The 22,195-nt window shown below is 35.6% G+C and overlaps 1 protein-coding gene across 1 annotated transcript; it reads right to left on the reverse strand.

Moving 5' to 3' along the window:
* Window positions 1–308: 308 nt before the first annotated feature.
* On the reverse strand, window positions 309–22,018 carry LOC131109922 (1-phosphatidylinositol 4,5-bisphosphate phosphodiesterase delta-3-A-like). The gene is made up of 16 exons (XM_058062457.2): window positions 21,735–22,018; window positions 19,648–19,703; window positions 16,826–16,937; window positions 14,012–14,240; window positions 13,563–13,692; window positions 13,264–13,489; window positions 12,976–13,177; window positions 10,910–11,054; window positions 10,618–10,770; window positions 9,386–9,520; window positions 9,162–9,315; window positions 5,864–5,980; window positions 5,606–5,784; window positions 5,401–5,533; window positions 5,170–5,319; window positions 309–3,326 (listed from the first exon to the last, which is right to left on the reverse strand). The coding sequence occupies exons 1-16, from the start codon at window positions 21,802–21,804 to the stop codon at window positions 3,238–3,240; spliced, it is 2,280 nt and encodes a 759-aa protein (XP_057918440.2). The 5' UTR covers window positions 21,805–22,018; the 3' UTR covers window positions 309–3,237.
* Window positions 22,019–22,195: the final 177 nt, after the last annotated feature.

The following is a 22,195-nucleotide window of genomic DNA, read 5'->3' on the forward strand; positions in this document are numbered from 1 at the left end:
ATGACAACAATTCTGCAAAGTCCTCCACAGCGCTGGAATTGAGATTGCAAACACTTGATTGCAGTTGTTTACTTCAGTTAGTATCACATCACTACTTTCCAAGCTGTGGAAGCCTGGTGGCAGATAGTCCACACATGGAAAACATTAACCTTGTCCCCCAAACACTGGAGAAACTCCTTCCCTCATCCTGGTTTGGATTTAACATACTCGAGAAAATACTTACCGATCTGTGCAATTTTCACACGTTTGTGTTCGTGTTTATTGAGATATATTCATGCAAAGAATCATTCAAACCAAACATCAATGACAGAATGCATTTAATGTTCCACACAAACAGAATCATACAAACAAAGCTACAGTACAGAAAGTACAAGATTCACTGGTGAAAGTCAGACACACCCGAGGATTGACATGCTAGCTCACAGCCCGATAGCATTATCACCGTGACGTTGTACAGCCAACAAATTACCGTATTTTCTGGACTATAAGTAGCTCCGGAGTATAAGTCACACAAGGCCAAAAATGCATAATTATGTAGGAAAACACATACATAAGTCGCTCTGGAGTATAAGTCGCAGGAATAGCCAACCTATGAAAAAAAGTGCGACTTATAGTCCGGAAAATACAGTATATTTATGACTGTATTTTCTGGACTATAAGTTGCTCCAAAATACAAGTCGCGCAAGGCCAAAAATGCATAATTAGGGAGAAAAAAAACAAGTCGCTCTGGAGTATAAGTCACAGGAACAGCCAACCTATGAAAAAAAGTGACTTATAGTCCAGAAAATATGGTATATATATTACCGTATTTTCTGGACTATAAGTCGCTTCGGAGTATAAGTTGCACGAGGCCAAAAATGCATAATTAGGGAGAAAAAAAAACATACATAAGTCGCTCTGGAGTATAAGTGGCCGGAACAGCCAACCTATGAAAAAAAGTGCGACTTATAATCCGGAAAGTACAGTATATTTATTACCGTATTTTCTGGTCTGTAAGTCGCTCCGGAGTATAAGTCGCACGAGGCCAAAAATGCATAATTAGGTAGAAAAAAAACATACGTAAGTCGCTCTGGAGTATAAGTCGCAGGAACAGCCGACCTATGAAAAAAGTGCGACTTATAGTGCGGAAAATACAGTATTACCATATTTTCTGGTCTATAAGTCGCTCCGGAGTATAAGTCGCACAAGGCCAAAAATACATAATTAGGGAGAAAAAAAACATACATAAGTCGCTCTGGAGTATAAGTCGCAGGAACAGCCAACCTATGAAAAAAAGTGCGACTTATAGTCCGGAAAATACAGTATATTACCGTATTTTCTGGTCTATAAGTCGCTCTGGAGTATAAGTCGCACGAGGCCAAAAATGCATAATTAGGTAGAAAAAAAACATACGTAAGTCGCTCTGGAGTATAAGTCGCAGGAACAGCCGACCTATGAAAAAAAGTGCGACTTATAGTGCGGAAAATACAGTATTACCATATTTTCTGGTCTATAAGTCGCTCCGGAGTATAAGTCGCACAAGTCCAAAAATGCATAATTAGGGAGAAAAAAAACATACATAAATCGCTCTGGAGTATAAGTCACAGGAACAGCCAACCTATGTAAAAAAGTGACTTATAGTCCGGAAAATATGGTATATATATTACCGTATTTTCTGGACTATAAGTCGCTCCGGAGTATAAGTCGCACAAGGCCAAAAATACATAATTAGGGAGAAAAAAAACATACATAAGTCGCTCTGGAGTATAAGTCGCAGGAACAGCCAACCTATGAAAAAAAGTGCGACTTATAGTCCGGAAAATACAGTATATTACCGTATTTTCTGGTCTATAAGTCGCTCTGGAGTATAAGTCGCATGAGGCCAAAAATGCATAATTAGGTAGAAAAAAAAACATACGTAAGTCGCTCTGGAGTATAAGTGGCCGGAACAGCCAACCTATTAAAAAAAAGTGCTACTTAAGTCCGGAAAATACGGTACTCATGGTCATTAAAGCTCACCTTTATGCATTCACACACAGTATTTGGGAACAAGGAATAATACACGTGTATCCATGGCAACGGTGGAGAAATTCTTGCGGGTTATATCTTTGTGAAAAAAGGTCAAGAACTGACTGTTGGGTTCTAAGGAGGTTCTAAGTCCGACTTCAAAACATTTAATTTACAACCAGGGCTGTCAAATGATTACAAAATTTGAGTTTGAGATCAGTTTTCAAATTTGATGACTCATCATATGTGAAAGTATTTAAACCCATCCGCAATCAGCTTAGTCAGGTCTGGTTTTCGGGTTTGCGCCAAGTTCGCGTTCACATGAAAGGGGGCGTTTGTCATCGTATTAAAAAGAGAAACCATCCCAGCCAAATAAGGTCCCAAAAGATAATTGGTGCAAACAAAGCTTAGCATGTAACGCTGATTTATCATAGTAACTGTACCCTGCTAATACGTATATATCTCATTGTCCTCTAGATACGCGGTATAAAAAAATGGACGGATCGGCGATATCGATCAGATACTTTGTGCAATTTCAACTGTCTGGTAAACTTTTTTTTTTTTCCATACCATAGAATAAAGAACACAGTATTATTTTAAAACCTGAAGTATAAATCGTATAAAATGTTCATTTAAAATTTAAAAAAGTACAATAATAAAAACCATGATAAGTCTTAATTCACACATTTATGATCAGTCATGCCTAAATGACTGAAGTATGTAAAATATCGATGTTTTTGATTTGAGTATGGACCCACGTATCACTAAGACGTACAGGATATGGCGCTGGACTGGTGGTGTGTTCAGGTTAAAACTGTCCTAACTGACATCATGTGCTAAAAAGTTGAATATAATCAATAAAATAAATAAGTTGTCCTCATTAGGAGCTATTTGACAGCCCTATTTACAATAACAATGACAAAGTCATCCATCATCTACTATTATGTCCAAAAATAAATAGTAAATTATGGCCTATAAACTATATATTAAATTGTCAGTAATATTTACACATTTCAATTTTTAAAAAAGAAAGCCAAAGTCTACATCTTTATTTTAAAGGTGTAAATTATTACCCAAATAATCCTTTCGAATTACAGATGATATCAGATACTGTATATTTATATTATTCTCTATTCTTGTATGTAGTCAACAATATTGCTACCTTTAACTACACTGGACTGGTTTTAACATCTTTACATAGAAAAAGTATCAAATTGACTTGAACGCACCCCCCAGGTCGGATGTAAAAGCCTACTTATCCCGTATCTTGGTATGGATGAAGAGCGTGGAGGGTGACAGGCTGGAGCCATCCAGCTTCATCAGTGGCACGTGACGGTAACCTGCACAGGTAAGAAGTACACACGCTTATGTATATTTCACCTTTTCACTTAAGTATATCGTCACATGCACGTGTCCCGCCTCCGAAACGGCAGGAAGAGAGTTGACTCTGTGCATTGCTTTCAGCGCTTTGGCACATTTCTTCCATAAACAGCATGAATGTTTAGTGGGTGGAGGCGGGGCCACTAGCATACACATAGAGTGCAGATGTGTAATGTAGTAGAAATTACATTAGTAGATTGCAATTTATTGTCATGTGTTTTATTGTTTTGTACTTTTATTGTATTCAGTTAAAAACTCATCTCGTTCTCGTAGACATAATCTCGTCTCATCTCACATCTGGTCATTTTACAATAAAATAAGAGAATAAAGATGAAATATAATGAGAAAAAGGCAGAATTTTACAAAAAAAACGTGATTGATAATAACTATTAAATAAATATATTAAATAAAAAAATAACTAAAATAAAATATATTATACATATATATTTAAAATATATTAGTTATAAATATATATATATATATATAAGTAAGAATAATGATTAAATAAAAATAAAATATATTAAAGTAATAAAAAAATTATTAAAGTCATAAAATATTAAAGGAAAAAATTTTCTGTGAATAAACTCAATATATTAAGAGAAAAAAATAACATTTTAGTATACATATTGTCATGTGTTTTATAGTTTTGTACTGGTATTAAGTTAAAAAACTCATCTCATTCTCGTAAACAATCTCATCTCCATCTAATAATTTTACAAGAATAAAATAGAGAATAAAGATGAAATCTAATGAGAAAAAAGCAGAATTTTACAAAAATAATGTGATTGATAATAATGATTAAATAAAAATAAAATATATTAAAGTTATAAAAAAAATATAAAGTCAAATAGTCAAAATATTAAGAGGAAAAAAGCTACAATTTTCTGTGAATAAACTCAATATTATGAAAAATAACATTTTAGTATACATATTGTCATATGTGTTTTATATTTTTGTACTTTTATTATATTAAATTAAAAACTCATCTCATTCTCGTAGACATAATCTCGCCTCATCTCACATCTAGTAATTTCACAAGAATAAATATGATCAATAATAATAACAATTAAATACAAATAAAATAGATTCAAGTTATAAAAAATAATAAAGTCAAATAGTGAAAATATTAAGAGGAAAAAAAGCTACAATTTTCAGTGAATAAACTCAATATATTATGAGGAAAAATAACGTCATTTTAGTAGCATAGAGTTCCAATATTAAAGATAATAATTGACATTTTTTAAGTCACAATATTATGAGAAACATACAAAATAAAAAATTTTAAAACAAAATTAAACAAAAAATGCTCTGTGATTGTAGCTTAGATTATATATTAGATATTATATTAGATATTATATTAGATATTATATTAGATATTATATTAGATATTATATTATATTATAATATATAATATATATATTATATTATATATTATAATATATATAATATAATATATTATATTATTATATTATATTATAATATTATTATATTATAATATTATTATATTATATTATAATATTATTATATTATATTATAATATTATTATATTATATTATATTATATTATATTATATTATATTATATTATATTATATATTATATTATATTATATTATATTATATTATATTATATTATATTATATTATATTATATTATATTATATTATATTATATTATATTATATTATATTATATTATATTATATTATATTATATTATATTATATTATATTATATTTGGCCACACACTGGTACGCTCCAGTATACGCGACCAGCAAATGTGCTTCAACATGGGGAGTGTGTTCCATACCTGCACGCAGGCTTTTGAAAGGCAGGCTGTACTGTCCCAGGAACTCATTGGACGAAGTGTAGTCATGATCTTCCACCACGAAGCGAACCATAGCCAGTTCAGGAGCGTGGATGGTAAAATTAAAGGTGCAGTCCCACTGTGGGTTGAACCCTGAAGCCACCATGGAACAATTCATGTACATTTTATTTTGCAACGGACATTACGATGACGATGACACGGGATGTCAAGTACCGTTGTTCTGGATGTGATGCGTTTTCTTCTTGTTGTTGTCGATAGCGACACCGTGGATCTCAACGGCAACCTGAGGATCCACGATGGATGTTGGCTTCTTCTGTTGTTTGGGTAACTGCTGTGCTGAAATAATCTGAAATAACGTCACGTGGTTACAAACTGTACAGCGACTCCAGATCATGTGACATAATCGTTACCGACTCACCTTAACCGTGAGCTTGACGGGCGAGTGGCCGGGACCTCCACCGACATTTCCCGGGTTGAAGGTGGTGTCCTTCTGACACATGAAAGCAGGTTTCAGAACGTATCCGCACTGACCGTTCTGCAGGAACCTGCCTCGGTTGAGATCCATCGGTTCTCCGGGTGTTTGAAAATTGAGAGCCACTGGAAGATAAAAAAACACAACGTTGTGTTGGATCTTTGTACAAGTGAGTTTTAGTGCGGGGTTTTTGATAGAACTCACCAATCTGGCAACCTCCGTTCCACATAGTCTGAGGGTTAAAGTTGGAAGATTGGACCCGTTGGCCTGCAGGGTATATTCTGCTGAGATGATTGGTATTGTGACGCACAAATTGGATCGCTGGAGGGAAAGAAATACAAAAAATAATACTGCATTATCATCATTATTCCTCTTCTGATTAGTATTACTACTACTAGTAGTAGGCTAGTATTAGCTAGCCTGCTTTTGCCCTATTATATAATTTTTTTTAATTTTATTATATAAAATTGTAAAAAAAAAATAAAATAAAATAAAAAATAAAATTGTCAATTTAAAAAAATAAATAAATAAAAATTATTTTAGGAAGTCCTCCTAAAAATTTTCTCCCTAATTATGCATCTTTGGCCTTGTGCGACTTATACTCCGGAGCGACTTATAGTCCAGAAAATACGGTACTATCATCATTCTTCTTCTGATTATTACTACTACTACTAGTAGGCTAGTATTAGCTAGCCTGCTTTTGCCCGATTATATAAAATTGTCAAAATTTTTTTGTAAAAAAAAAAAATAAAAAAAATTATTTTAGGAAGCCCTCCTAAAAATGTTCTCCCTAATTATGCATTTTTGGCCTTGTGCGACTTATACTCCGGAGCGACTTATAGTCCAGAAAATACAGTACTATCATTATTCTTCTGATTATTACTACTACTCCTAGTAGTAGTAGGCTAGTATTAGCTAGCCTGCTTTTGCCCTATTATATAAAATTTGTCAATTGTTTTTTGTAAAAAAAAAAAAACAATTAAAAATAAATTATTTTAGGAAGCCATCCTAAAAATTTTCTACCTAATTATGCATTTTTGGGCTTGGGCGACTTATACTCCGGAGCGACTTATAGTCCAGAAAATACGGTACTATCATCATTATTCTTCTGATTATTACTACTACTAGAAGTAGTAGTAGGCTAGTATTAGCTAGCCTGCTTTTGCCCTATTATATAAAATTTGTCAATTTTTTTGGGTAAAAAAAAAAACAATTAAAAATTAATTATTTTAGGAAGCCCTCCTAATTATGCATTTTTGGCCTTGTGCGACTTATACTCCAGAGCAACTTATAGTCCAGAAAATACGGTACTATCATCATTATTCTTTTGATTACTACTACTACTAGTAGTAGTAGGCTAGTATTAGCTAGCCTGCTCTTGCCCTATTATATAAAATTTGTCAATTTTTGGGGGGAAAAAAATTGTAAAAAAAAATTATTTTAGGAAGCCCTTTTAAATTTTTTTTACCTAATTATGCATTTTTGGCCTTGTGCGACTTATACTACGGAGCGACTTATAGTCCAGAAAATACAGTACTATCATCATTATTCTTCTGATTATTACTACTACTACTACAAGTAGTAGGCTAGTATTAGGTAGCCTGCTCTTGCCCTATAATGTCAAATTTTTTTGGGTAAAAAAAAAAACAATTAAAAATAACTTTAGGAAGCCCTCCTAAAAATTTTCTACCGAATTATGCATTTTTGGGCTTGTGCGACTTATACTCCGGAGCGACTTATAGTCCAGAAAATACGGTACTATCATTATTCTTCTACTACTACTACTAGTAGTAGGCTAGTATTGGCTAGCCTGCTTTTGCCCGATTATATTTGTCAATTTTTTTGTAAAAAAAACAATTAAAAATAAATTATTTTAGGAAGCCCTCCTAAAAATTTTCTACCTAATTATGCATTTTTGGCCTTGTGCGACTTATACTCCGGAGCGACTTATAGTCCAGAAAATACGGTACTATCATTATTCTTCTTCTGATTATTACTACTACTACTAGTAGTAGTAGGCTAGTATTAGCTAGCCTGCTTTTGCCCTATTATATAAAATTTGTCAACATTTTTTTTGTAAAAATAAAAAAAACAATTAAAAATAAATTATTTTAGGAAGCCATCCTAAAAATTTTCTCCCTAATTATGCATTTTTGGGCTTGTGCGACTTATACTCCGGAGTGACTTATAGTCCAGAAAATACGGTACTATCATCATTATTCTTCTGATTATTACTACTACAAGAAGTAGTAGTAGGCTAGTATTAGCTAGCCTGCTTTTGCCCTATTATATAAAATTTGTCAATTTTGGGGGGGGGGGGGGGGGGGTTTAAATAATTTTTTTTTTTTTTTAATATTTTTTTTTACCTAATTATGCATTTTTGGCCTTGTGCGACTTATACTCCAGAGCAACTTCCAGAAAATACGGTACTATCATCATTATTCTTCTGATTATTACTACTACTAGAAGTAGTAGTAGGCTAGTATTAGCTAGCCTGCTTTTGCCCTATTATATAAAATGTGTCAATTTTGGAGCGGGGGAAATTTTTTTTTTAAATTATTTCAGGAAGCCCTCTTAAATTTTTTTTACCTAATTATGCATTTTTGGCCTTGTGCGACTTATACTCCGGAGCGACTTATAGTCCAGAAAATACGGTACTATCATCATTCTTCTGATTATTTCTACTACTAGTAGTAGTAGTAGGCTAGTATTAGCTAGCCTGCTTTTGCCCTATTTTTAAAATTGTCAAATTTTTTTAGTAATTTTTTGTTTTTGTAAAATTTTTTGTGGTTTGGGTTGGTTCCCTGGTTGGAAAACTGCCAATTAAAAATACATTTTAGGAAGCCTTCCTAAAAAATTTCTACCTAATTATGCATTTTTGGGCTTGTGCGACTTAATACTCCGGAGCAACTTATAGTCCAGAAAATACGGTACTATCATCATTCTTGTGATTATTTCTACTACTACTAGTAGTAGTAGGCTAGTATTAGCTAGCCTGCTTTTGCCCTATTATATAAAATTGTCAAATTTGTTTGTAAAAAAAATTTTTTTGTATTTTTGTAAATTTTTTTGTGGTTTGGTTCGGGGTGACTTAGTTATAAAAACAATTAAAAATAAATTCCTAATGACGCCACTGGTTCAGCTGAGATAGACAGGGCGGATTGATGCAGACTCCCCCTAACCCATGGTCATCGTCGGGTAGTGATTGATTGACAGGACAACATGGCAGGTCCAAAACCAAAGCAATGACAAAGCAAGGCGACAATACTTTGGATTTTTTTGTTTAAATATAATTTTTTATGTGCTTCTTTGTTCAAGAAAATGACATGCCGCCCCCCGGGCCGCAGTTTGGACACCTCTATCTTGGGGCATTTTACTGTAAAAAGCCAAATTAGTAAGATTGTAGGTGGACATGATGATCCCATAAAAGATACTACAAATGTTGAGCTGAGGAGATTTCAAAAACGATCCTGCATTTTTACCGATCGTGACGTTCAAATACCTGAGTCGTTGAGGTACCCCAGAGCTCGACTTTCGGCGAAGGACGACATGTGGCTCGCTGGGGTTAAGGCGGCGGCTTCAAAGTTCTTAAAGTGCACGCTGCGGGCGTACACGACCAAGTCCGACAGCCCTCGACTCACCTTAGCTGCACCTGACTGAATCCAGAGTGAGACCAGAGTGATCAGTACCAGATCTTTGGATTTGACTGACGTTTTTGATGTCCACCTTCTTCTTTTCTTTCTTTTTCTTGGCTTTGCCGTCAGCCTGGCTGGTCTCCTCGTCTGAGGAGCTGGAACTGGCCGGGCCTTCCTCCGCTGTTTTCTCTTTCTTCCCCTTTATCAGGATTTTACCCTTCAGGTCCTGCATACATTTTGAAATCCCAGAATGATGTGAACATGAACGTCTCGTCTTCAAATCATCTGCTTTTTCAAAAACATTAAATAAATAAGTAAATAAGTAAATAAGTAAATAAGTAAATAAGTAAATAAGTAAATAAGTAAGTAAATAAGTAAGTAAATAAGTAAATAAGTAAGTAAATAAGTAAATAAGTAAATAAGTAAATAAGTAAATAAGTAAATAAGTAAATAAGTAAATAAGTAAATAAGTAAATAAGTAAATAAGTAAATAAATAAATAAATAAATAAATAAATAAATAAATAAATAAATAAATAAATAGATAGATAAATAGATAAATAGATAAATAGATAAATAGATAAATAGATAAATAGATAGATAAATAGATAGATAAATAGATAGATAGATAGATAGATAGATAGATAGATAGATAGATAGATAGATAGATAGATAGATAGATAGATAGATAGATAGATAGATAGATAGATAGATAGATAGATAGATAGATAGATAGATAGATAGATAGATAGATAGATAGATAGATAGATAGATAGATAGATAGATAGATAGATAGACTATCTATCTGATAGATAGATAGATAGATAGATAGATAGATAGATAGATAGATAGATAGATAGATAGATAGATAGATAGATAGATAGATAGATAGATAGATAGATAGATAGATAGATAGATAGATAGATAGATAGATAGATAGAGATAGATGAATAAATAGATTAAAATTTAAAATTTAAAATTTAAAATTTAAAATTTAAAATTTAAAATTTAAAATTTAAAATTTAAAATTTAAAATTTAAAATTTAAAATTTAAAATTTAAAATTTAAAATTTAAAATTTAAAATTTAAAATTTAAAACAGGGCACCCCTCCAAGGGCAGCAGTCACATTAATGAATTACACTCAATTTTGAATAATTGAGTGTAAAGGTGACAACATGGGTGCTATTTCATGTATCCAGGGGCTCTGTCATAAATAAAGAATCCTATTTAGCTGAAAGTCTAATCCAGGTAGAGTCTGGGCCTAATTAACTACCAGAAATGAGACCTTTATAGAACGGTCCGGACCCCCTTTCAACAGGTCTACCTCTGGTGAAGGCAGGACGTTGGACTGAAGGCTACTGATGGGCTTGGTGAGGAGTTTGTCCCCCAGGATGGATCGCAGGTGCTGAGCCATGACATTTTGCTGCTCCACCGAGCAGTGGTTCTCCAGGGAGAGGATGACCGGGTATGGTGATGCCTGTTCCCATTGTGGGAAGTGGAAGGAAAGAAGAGGGCAATAGGATCATTCATAGGAATATTCCGAGCATTCATCAACGGTTTTCATAGACTAAGTTTCAACGGAGCCAACTGGCCTGTTCAGCGGCAAGGCGTTTTACCTTAAACGCATACTCGTTAATTGTCTGAATGACTTCGGCGAATGACACTTTTGTGGTCAGTGTGTATCCGTGGTAGATGACCGGTTGTCCTTTATCTCCATCCCAACAGTCCAACTCCACACAGCGACAGCCGCTGTTCAAGGCTCTGAAAGACAAGTCGTAAATGTAAACACACACAGCAAACAAAGACGTATGGCATCCCCACTAAACCATCACGCGATGCTTGTGAGCTAGCTAAATGTTCTCGGCTTCAAATGTTCCTCCATTTTCAGGAAACGTAGATGTTGGAAGACATCATAGACCCGGGATTCATTGGCAAATATTTCTCGACAATATTTGTCTCCCAACAAATTAGATTAGGATTAATTACACATGCACACAGTAAAAATCCAGAAGTGCGTTGTATATAGGATTTATATAATGTATGTATTTATTTTATTAATGTATTAATTAATTAATGTATTTTTCTCTTCAATTTTCTTTTTTTATTTGTTTTTCCTGTGAAGCACTGTGATTTTGAAGTGGAAAGTGCATTATAATTATTAATAATAATAATACATTATTATTGTTATTATTAAAAATAATAATACATTATTATTGTTATTATTATTATTGCTATTATTAATAATTAATAATTGTTAGTATTGTTATTACTGGGGTTATTATGATTTATTATATGTTATTATCATTATCATTATTAATAATAATAGTATCATTTAGTCTATTTAATTGCAACTGTATATGTATATATCATTATCATGTACATATATTATATAAATATTATTATTAATAATAACAATAAAATTATTATATATATAATAATTATTAATAATAATAATAATTTATTATGTATATAATGTATGTAAAAATAATAATAAATAAAATTATTATATAAATAATAACATTAATAATAATAATAACAATAAGATTATTATTATTATTTATATAGATATATGTAATTATTAATCGTAATATTAATAATTTATTTATATAATGTATGTACATGGTAATGTACTATATAATGTACTATATATGTATATATCATTATCTATCATGTACATACATTATATAAATAATAATAATACAACTATTATGATTATTAATAATAATAATAAATAAATAAATAATAAATAAATAAATTATTATTATTATATATATGATTATTAATAATATGAATAATAATGTATTATTTATATAGTATATATTATTATGTATATATCATTATCTATCATGTACATACATTATAAGTAATAATAATACAATTATTATGATTATTATTATTAATAATAATACATCAATAAATAATAATAAATAAATTATTATATATAATTATTAATACTACTAATAATTTGTTATTTATATAATTTATGTACATAATAATGATATATACATATATAGTTGCAAATATATAGACTAAATGATATGGATCGTATTATGAATATACAAATTAGATGTACATTAATAGTAAATTATTATAGTGAGCATGTATACATATATATGGAGTTGGAATTATGACTAAAAGGTTGTGTAACATTTATGTTTTGTTTTATAAATACTGCAAAAAAATCTATTTCCATAAATGGAAAATTTTCATAGAGCAGAGAAAAACTACTTGTTTATGACTTGCTAAATGTTTTTTTTTAAACATGATTGGCGCCCTGGGGACCACTTCCACATGGAATGGGAGGAGAACTTTTTTCATGTCATGGCTTCATGCAGTGTTAAGGTAATGTGATATAAGGTAATGTAGCGACCAGAAAAGCAGAATGGATCTGTCATTTTCACTTTGAAAATGTTGATTGGGGGTTTTTTTTCACATATTTTTGTTTTACACAATATATAACAAGTAAACAAATAATAAATACAGTTTTAAAGAAAATGGCCCTCATTTAAACCATGACAATTTTTATGTCCCTGCCACTTAGGAGAATCTGAATCAAGACTCGTTAGAAACCGGAGTGGAAATGAAGAATCGGAACGCTGTCCATCACGGCCTCATCAAAGACTGGTTCGCCAAGATAATACACGTTACGCATAAAACGTATTGGGTTGGCGTCCTCACTTACCGGATATACGGCTCCACGCCACTCTCCCCAACCAGCTGATCCCCAGACAGGTAGGTGTTGTGAGACGAGGAGATGAAGTAGTGCGCCAGGGGCCGATTCATGTTTTGATAAACCCAAGCGTGATCCGGATCAAATGCAGAGTTCTCCTTGGACAGCATGTACATGGTGAAGCCGTTCGGAGTCATGAACTTGCTCTTCTGAGCTGCGTTGGGAAAATGGGAAATATACGAGATGGGAATAGTAAAATAAACGTAATAATAAGCGTTTCTACGATATATGGCGACATACCCCATTCATTGAATTCGTAGCTGAGGATCAGGCTTTGGGCGTGTGTGTCTGCAGCGTCCTCCTCCTGGTCTTTAAGGAACTTCTTCACATCCGCAAATGAGAGGACGCAGCCATCGGACGAGTAGAGGCGAAACAGAGCATCCAGCTCAGGCCTACGCAACAACTCTTTGCAGAAAATCTCGATTTCGCCGTGGTCTAACCGACTGTTGCCTGAGTGATCGCATTTCTGTCGTGACACACACACAATACATCACACATGAGGTTTTTTGTAGAATACACTCAATAAGTTTTGGAAGTACCTCGAAGAGTGCACGGGCGTACTGGTCACTCAAGTCGATATTGATCATCTGTAGCAACGTCTGCACTTCAGAGTAGCTCATACTATCGTCCTGATTCACATCGGCCTGCTTCAGGTAAGCAAGGATCCAAGTATCGCACATGGTTAAGGGAGTCATCACACAATGGTAAAATACGACTTTTCTACTGCGTATATATACGTGTACACATATATACGTATACACATATACACACTCATGACCAAAATTTCAATTCCGTAATGTTGACATTTTACACTGTAAGCTCGAAGCTCGACTGACAACCTCCCTGTCCTTAGTGTGGTTCTTCCAGGCGTAGCCCCAACAGCGTAGGCGGTGGCCCCGACTATCCGACCCCAGATAAGTAGGATGATTAGAGCGATACATCATTTACACACAATTTGCAGTAGTACACATAAACGATCAAAGGATATTGATCAAGTTTTTCTATCTGGGTCATGTTCTCACTCCTGTCCAGCAGCGTTTGGATGCCTCGGGCCCAATGAAGAGCCTCCTCCTTGTTCCGGCAGAGAAGATCCAAGTTCCTTCGGGAGCCTTTGAAGACCACCGTCAAGCAGAGATCTTCAGGTATTCCAGCAACCATCTTCCGTAACGTCTCTGAGTGAAAGCCCTGACGTACGCACTCCACCTCAGTTACGGAGACTGGAGTTGGAGTTGTGGGAGAGACAGACGTCATTCATCCAGTGCTTTGTCCAGTTTGTTATCAGAACTGTTTGTGATTAGTCATTCAGGCTCATTGCATACAGTATGTAGTACCGGGTATGTAGTACCAGGATGGAATTACATCTTACACACAAGATCCTCAAAGGTATTAGAGGTGTTCCTCCAGGTGCCTTTTATAAACTTTTATATGCTTGTTCCAATCACAAACTTTGGGAGCATCAAGGTCCTGTTCCACAAACAAGATCCATAAATCAGAATCAGAATTGCCTTTATTGTCATTGGATTGCATATAAAGAAATTTGAGTGCAACTCCATGGTGCATTTTGTAGAAAATTCATTCATTTTCTACCGCTTTTTTCTCACGAGGGTGGCGGGGGTGCTGGCGCCTATCCCAGCTGTCTTTGGATGAGAGGCAGGGTACACCCTGGACTGGTGGCCAGCCAATCACAGGGCACATATAGACAAACAACCATTCACACTCACATTCATACCTTTGGACAATCGCCAATTAACCTAGCATGTTTTTGGAATGTGGGAGGAAACCGGAGTACCCGGAGAAAACCCACGCATGCACGGGGAGAACATGCAAACTCCACACAGAGATGGCCGAGGGTGGAATTGAACCCTGGTCTCCTAGCTGTGAGGTCTGCGCGCTAACCACACAACCGCCATGCCGGCATTTTGTAGAAAATAAAAATAAAAAATAAGGAAAAAAATAAAATAAGGAATAAGAATATAAATCCCAGTCGGCCATCTCTGTGTGGAGTTTGCATGTTCTCCCCGTGCATGCGTGGGTTTTCTCCGGTTACTCCGGCTTCCTTCCACATTCCAAAAACATGCTAGGTTAATTGACCACTCCAAATTGTCATATTAATAAGCACATGTTTTGTCACAGTTAAAACAAAAAAAAATATTTAAATTGACATCCATTGATGAAATTGCAATTGAGTTTGGTACACCAAGTTCACCCTAAAGTAGTTGTACTTGGACTTGGGTTTGCAAGTAAACGTAGAAATAAAAGACACAAAATGGAAACTTCGCCAGCTCTCATAATATTACAATTTTTCATTCATTCATTCATTTTCTATCCTCGTGAGGGTCGTGCAGGTGCTGGAGCCTATCCCAGCTGTCTTGGGCGAGAGGCGCGGTACACCCTGGACTGGTGGCCAGCCAATCACAGGGCACATATAGACAAACAACCATTCACACTCACATTCATACCTATGGAAAATTTGGAGTGGCTAATTAACCTAGCATGTTTTTGGAATGTGGGAGGAAACCGGAGTACCCGGAGAAAACCCACGCATGCACGGGGAAAACATGCAAACTCCACACAGAGATGGCCGAGGGTGGGATTGAACCCTGGTCTCCTAGCTGTGAGGTCTGCGTGTTAACCACTCGACCGCAGTGCAACCCAAATGTAAATTATACAGTAACCAAAATGTAGAATTGCAGTAAACAAAAGGTAGTATTGCACATCTTTCACCTGAATGAATTACAACGGTCGACCTTACAGCTAGGAGACCAGGGTTCAATTCCACCCTCGACCATCTCTGTGTAGAGTTTGCATGCGTGGGTTTTCTCCGGGTACTCCGGTTTCCTCCCACATTCCAAAAACATGCTAGGTTAATTGGCCACTCCAAATTGTCCATAGGTATGAATGTGAGTGTGAATGGTTGTTTGTCTATATGTGCCCTGTGATTGGCTGGCCACCAGTCCAGGGTGTACCCCGCGTTAGAAAATGAATGAATCTATTTGACATAAGTCCCGTACTGCACATTTTGAATATTATTGTACATAACAGTGAGATGTGTGTTTTAGTAAAGCCTGCTTTGGTCAACTTGGTGTGGAAGAACCAGTACAGAACCCTGACCTCAAGCCCAAACAAACACCCTCAGGATGAACGGAGATGGTCCCTCAGATCAACACCCAAATATCTTCGAGCTTCAAAGAGGGAACAACAATAATGTAGAACAGGTCTGGTCCTGGTTTCATGGAGCTAAGCTAGTAGTTCAGCTGCTGGGTAAATATAAATCACGAAGCCACGAGTTACCCTATAATCTCACCATTTGTACTACATCTCATGCCGCTATGGAAATACGAGCGGCTGAGCGTATAATAAAGGCCTTGCCTTTCCCCTCCTATAGTGAGGGAGTTGTGTTCATATACAGAGAACTAAGTACCGCTTCTAGAGTCCCCAAAATAGACCCAGCATATTCATTAGTGTTTTATCCTTTGAACCAGTAAGAGTACTCCACCTAAAGTAGAAGGCCTGAAAAACTACATTTAAAGTAGTCTACATTGGACCTACATTGGAGAGGCGAATCCAATACATAAAAATATAGCATCTTACTTTTAAAATCCGTATCACTTCTACTTGGAAAAGCTGGATAGAACTCGAAAAACCAATGAGAATTAGAAAAGGACCTGAGAATAGAATATGAGATGCCACATTTTTAAATATCAAAATCAACAACTGTAAAATTCTACTTCATTGTAATGCAAATGAATCCATGTAAAACATTGAATATAAACATGAGGATAGCAAAAAAAAAAACACTTACAGGATGGTGTTTGCCGGCATCGACTGAAGTACTTGAAGGACTGACACCAGATAGTGGAACCATCGTCCCGGAGCCTCAGAGTTCGCACCTTCTGCCAGCGTCGTGATCGGACCTGTTCACAGGAATCAATAAGTGATCGACAAATATTTTCCATATCATTGATATTTTCCATATCAACAAAAAAAAGTAAAAAAAAAAAGGTAAATACCTCGGTTAGGGGCCGTCCCGGTTAGCATGTTATGTTAAAAACTTATGCCAAAATGCTTGCCTTGGTTAAGGTACATTTAAACAAACGCTGTATTGTTATCTATTTAGCCAATAACAAATAGTCCTCATCTTAATTTTTTCCTGTTTGCTAACGCATATTAGCAAAAAAAAAAAGGTAAATACAGTTGAACCTTGTTAGGGGCCGTCCCGGTTAGCATATTATTCAATTTATGTTGAAAACTTATGCCAAAGCGCTTGCCTTGGTTAAGGTACATTTAAACAACAGCAGTATTGTTATTTTTTTCACCAATATCAACTAAATAGTCCTCATCTTATTTTTCCTGTTTGCTAATGCCTAATAGCAAAAAAAAGGAAATACAGTTGAACCTCGGTTAGGGGTCGTCCCGGTTAGCATGTAATTCAGTTTATGTTGAAAACTTATGCCAACATTTTTGCCTTGGTTAAGGTACATTTGAACAACAACGGTATTGTTAATTATTTAGCCGATATCAACTAAATAGTCCTCGTCTTATTTTTTTCCTGTTTGCTAATGCCTAAGAGCAAAACAAAAAAAGGTAAATACAGTTGAACCTCGGTTAGGGGCCGTCCCAGTTAGCATGTTATGTTGTTTATGTTGAAGCAGTTTATGTTGAAAACTTATGCCAAAACGCTTGCCTTGGTTAAGGTACATTTAAACAAAAGTGGTATTGTTATTTATTTAGCTGATAAGAAATAGTCCTCATCTTATTTTTTCCCTGTTTGCTAATGCCTAATAGCAAAAAAAAAGAAATACAGTTGAACCTTGGTTAGGGGTCGTCCCGGTTAGCATGTAATTCAGTTTATGTTGAAAACTTATGCCAACATTTTTGCCTTGGTTAAGGTACATTTGAACAACAGCGGTATTGTTAATTATTTAGCCGATATCAACTAAATAGTCCTCTTCTTATTTTTTTCCTGTTTGCTAATGCCTAAGAGCAAAACAAAAAAAGGTAAATACAGTTGAACCTCGGTTAGGGGCCGTCCTGGTTAGCATGTTATTCAGTTTATGTTGAAAAATTATGCCAAAATTTTTGCTTTGGTTAATGTACATTTAAAAAAAAGGCGGTATTGTTAATTATTGAGCCGATATCAACTAAATAGTCCTCATCTTATTTTTTTTCCTGTTAGCTTATGCCTAAGAGCAAAACAAAAAAAGGTAAATACAGTTGAACCTCAGTTAGGGGCCATCCCGGTTAGCATGTTATGTTCTTTATGTTGAAGCAGTTTATGTTGAAAACTTATGCCAAAACGCTTGCCTTGGTTAAGGTACATTTAAACAAAAGTGGTATTGTTATTTATTTAGCTGATAAGAAATAGTCCTCATCTTATTTTTTCCCTGTTTGCTAATGCCTAATAGCAAAAAAAAAAGAAATACAGTTGAACCTTGGTTAGGGGTCGTCCCGGTTAGCATGTTATTCAGTTTATGTTGAAAACTTATGCCTACATTTTTGCCTTGGTTAAGGTACATTTAAAAAAAAAGGCGGTATTGTTAATTATTTAGCCGATATCAACTAAATAGTCCTCATCTTATTTTTTTTCCTGTTAGCTAATGCCTAAGAGCAAAACAAAAAAAGGTAAATACAGTTGAACCTCAGTTAGGGGCCATCCCGGTTAGCATGTTATGTTGTTTATGTTGAAAACTTGTGTCAAAATGTTTGCCTTGGTTAAGGTACATTTAAACAAAAGCGGTATTGTTATTTCACCGATATCAACTAAATAGTCCTCATCTTATTTTTTCCTGTTAGCTAATGCCTAATAGCAAAAAAAAAGGTAAATACAGTTGAACCTCGGATAGGGGCCGTCCCAGTTAGCATGTTATTCAGTTTATGTTGAAAACTTGTGCCAAAATTTTTGCCTTGGTTAAGGTACATTTAAACAAAAGCGGTATTGTTAGTTTTTTTGCCAATATCAACTAAATAGTCCTCATCTTATTTTTTTAGCTAATGCCTAATAGCGAAAAAAGTAAATACAGTTGAACCTCGTTAGGGGCCGTCCCAGTTAGCATGTTATTCAATTAATGTTGAAAACTTTTTGCCTTGGTTAAGGTACATTTTTCTGGTTAGCGTACAATATGCCACATGCCTTGTTGTGTTATTAATACACCGCCTAGTCCAACTGTGTTCACAAATCCCCCTAAACCTCGAAGCAAGAAGCTAGCTTGCTGAGTTAAAAAATGGCAACCGGTTGCAGGGGGGGCTGACTATGACATCATCAGTGGTTGAAAACATGTTTTTATGATTTCTAAATAGATATGATGGGATAAATGAACATTTAAGGTTACATTTCTCTTCACGGAAGACGTGATTGCTCCCAAAGACACGATGTGGTCGGAACATTTTCCTGTTTTTTTCACCACTTATTTCTCGAATCCGATTCAATTCAACTGAGTTTTTTTACCTTCTTTATCAAATGCTGGCGCTCGTAACTTTAACTTTACAATAAGGTACAGAAAATTACAGTAGTGGATAGTACGTAGAGACCGCAGCCACATGGTCCTACATGGTCCCTCATGGTCCCAGCCCCCTCATATATTCTCCAATTACAGTAAAACAGTGAATGATCATTTCCAACAATACCTTCACCATCCTGGAACCCTGCAACATCTGCTTGACATCTTCATCATCCTGCATGCCTACAGACACAAAGCAGCACACCAGGAAGTGAGGTACAGTTTGTGTATTCCACTCAAATTTTATGTAGAAAAAAATAATTTGAAAAATTGTACTTTCTTAGAAATAAAACCAAGTGTTTCCCCCCAGTTTTGAGGAACACGCATACACCTCGGGTGTTTTCTAGTCCATACCACCAAGCTCCAAGCCAAAAAAACGATACAGACCTCCCGAGCTACATCGCGGTTTTAGCGTATTGTAGGCATCCTTCCATGCGGCTGCAGGAGCAAAGTGGGTGAAGTGACGAGGTAGAGGGAGCAAAAATGGAACCGCCAACCTTCCGCTTTCTGGACCACGTCAGATAGGTCAGATAACCAATAGTTCTCAAACAACTGAGGCGAGGTGTGTGTTACTATGGTTACGCTGACATGAAGCGCACACAAATCTCAAAACACTGGACGACCTGCCCTTTACCGTCCTGAAAGATGGCGGCTTTTGTCTGCAAGTAAACCACTTAGAGCCACGGTTTGTACTAAGGAGCCAACGCTATTTTTAGGACATTTGTTTTCCAGCAACATAGGACATGATGGCCACATGCAGATCGATGGAAATAAGGATAGCTATAAACAATATCCTTAATAATAATAATAATAATCATAGCACGGGTACTGTTGTGGCCATAGCCCAGAACAAGCAAAAATTCAACTCTAAACTCTCAACATCACTTCCTGTCCGCCACCCAGTCTGCTCCCCTACAAGATAAACAGTCTTTCTCTTTTTTGTGCATGATAACGCCAAAAAAGTGACTCCAAATTGTCCAAAGGTATGAATGTGAGTGTGAATGGTTGTTTGTCTATATGTGCCCTGTGATTGGCTGGCCACCAGTCCAGGGTGTACCCCACCTCTCGCCCAAACACAGCTGGGATAGGCTCCAGCACCCCCCACGACCCTCGTGAGGATAAGCGGTAGAAAATGAATGAATTAATTTTTTCTTCAATATTTCAATGTTCAGGTTGCACGGCTGTCGAGTGGTTAGCGCTCAGACCTCACATCCAGGAGACCCAAGTTCAATCCCACCCTCGGCCATCTCTGTGTGGAGTTTGCATGTTCTCCCCGTGCATGCGTGGGTTTTCTCCGGGTACTCCGGTTTCCTCCCACATTCCAAAAACATGCTAGTCTATATGTGCCCTGTGATTGGCTGGTCCGAAGACAGCTGGGATAGGCTCCAGCACCCCCTTGTGAGGATAAGCGGTAGAAAATGAATGAATGAATGAATAAATTTCAATGTTCAGCTACTGAAATGATTTTTCTTATGATATTATTCTGATATAATAATGTCATTTTAGTAGCATAACATTAAAATATTAAAGAAAAAATGAAATCATCATTTTTGGAAAATTAGGATGGGATAAAAATAGTTATAATATTAGGGGAATAAATTAATAATATTACAAGAAGGGAAAAAAATGCACTTTTACTGATGGCCAATTAAAAACCAGCTGAAAGGCCCAGCCTAAAATAGAAGGAAGGTACACATGATGATAATGAAAGGAGACATCAAACGTGTGTGAAAAAGATGGGAGGAACCTTTTTGTGGTTTGAGTTGAAGCCACTTTAGAAACTCGGAATAGCTGACACATGTTCTCGGAGGTCCCACCATGTTCTAATCTGGGAGACCACTAGGAAACTAAACTCTAGTTTATTTAACGCTTCTACATTATGGGGATCAAGGCTGCTTGGTCTCCTCCATTATTAGCAGGGCTAAAATAGATACCAAACTCAGTAATAAAAAGGTGAAATATTTATAGATACATATACCCTGTTTTTCCTCTTCAGGAACTTGCCACATCTTGAAAGATAATGCACAGCATTTCACATCTCATCCACTTGTTTTTGTTATTATTGTATTATTATAGGAAATAATTAGCTTGAAATAGAATGCATTGTTCTTATCAACACTATATTGCACAGATTTGCTGAATTATCATCATGCTTGAATGGAAATCTGCAACATTTGCGTCCAGTCTTGGGATTAATGACCAACAAAGGCTTACCTAGATTCTTGAGAACATCGATGACCTTTCCGCCCGAAGCCCCGCTTCCTTTCTTTCTGTTTCCCAGCATCGTGGAAGTGATGCTGCCTTTTCTTTGGCAAATGTCGACGTTACGGGGCAGCAAGGAGCGCTCCAAGCATCTCTGTGGTGTTTCGATGCCCTTTAATTCTACGCTGACAAAACCTTCTCCTTGCTGACGTCATAAAGAGCCATTTAACTGGACAGCGCTTACATGCCCAGCACGCGTCAAGCTCCCCAAACGTAACAGCACACGCAGCACTCGTCACCTTCAAGATAAAACCCAACAACGCCAAACCGTTCGACAAATTTTCAACATATTTTTGCATTTTCAAAATGTGCCGTTTGACGAAAGAGTGATGGTTAGGTACAAACCATCGCAACAATCCTGACGAGGCTGTCGAGAATGCCGTAAAGGGAACACGGCGTAACGATACAATTCG

The sequence above is a fragment of the Doryrhamphus excisus genome, linkage group LG2, assembly GCF_037039965.1.
Source record: "Doryrhamphus excisus strain RoL-2023G ecotype Guam linkage group LG2, RoL_Dexc_Guam_v1.1, whole genome shotgun sequence".
NCBI lineage: Eukaryota > Metazoa > Chordata > Actinopteri > Syngnathiformes > Syngnathidae > Doryrhamphus > Doryrhamphus excisus.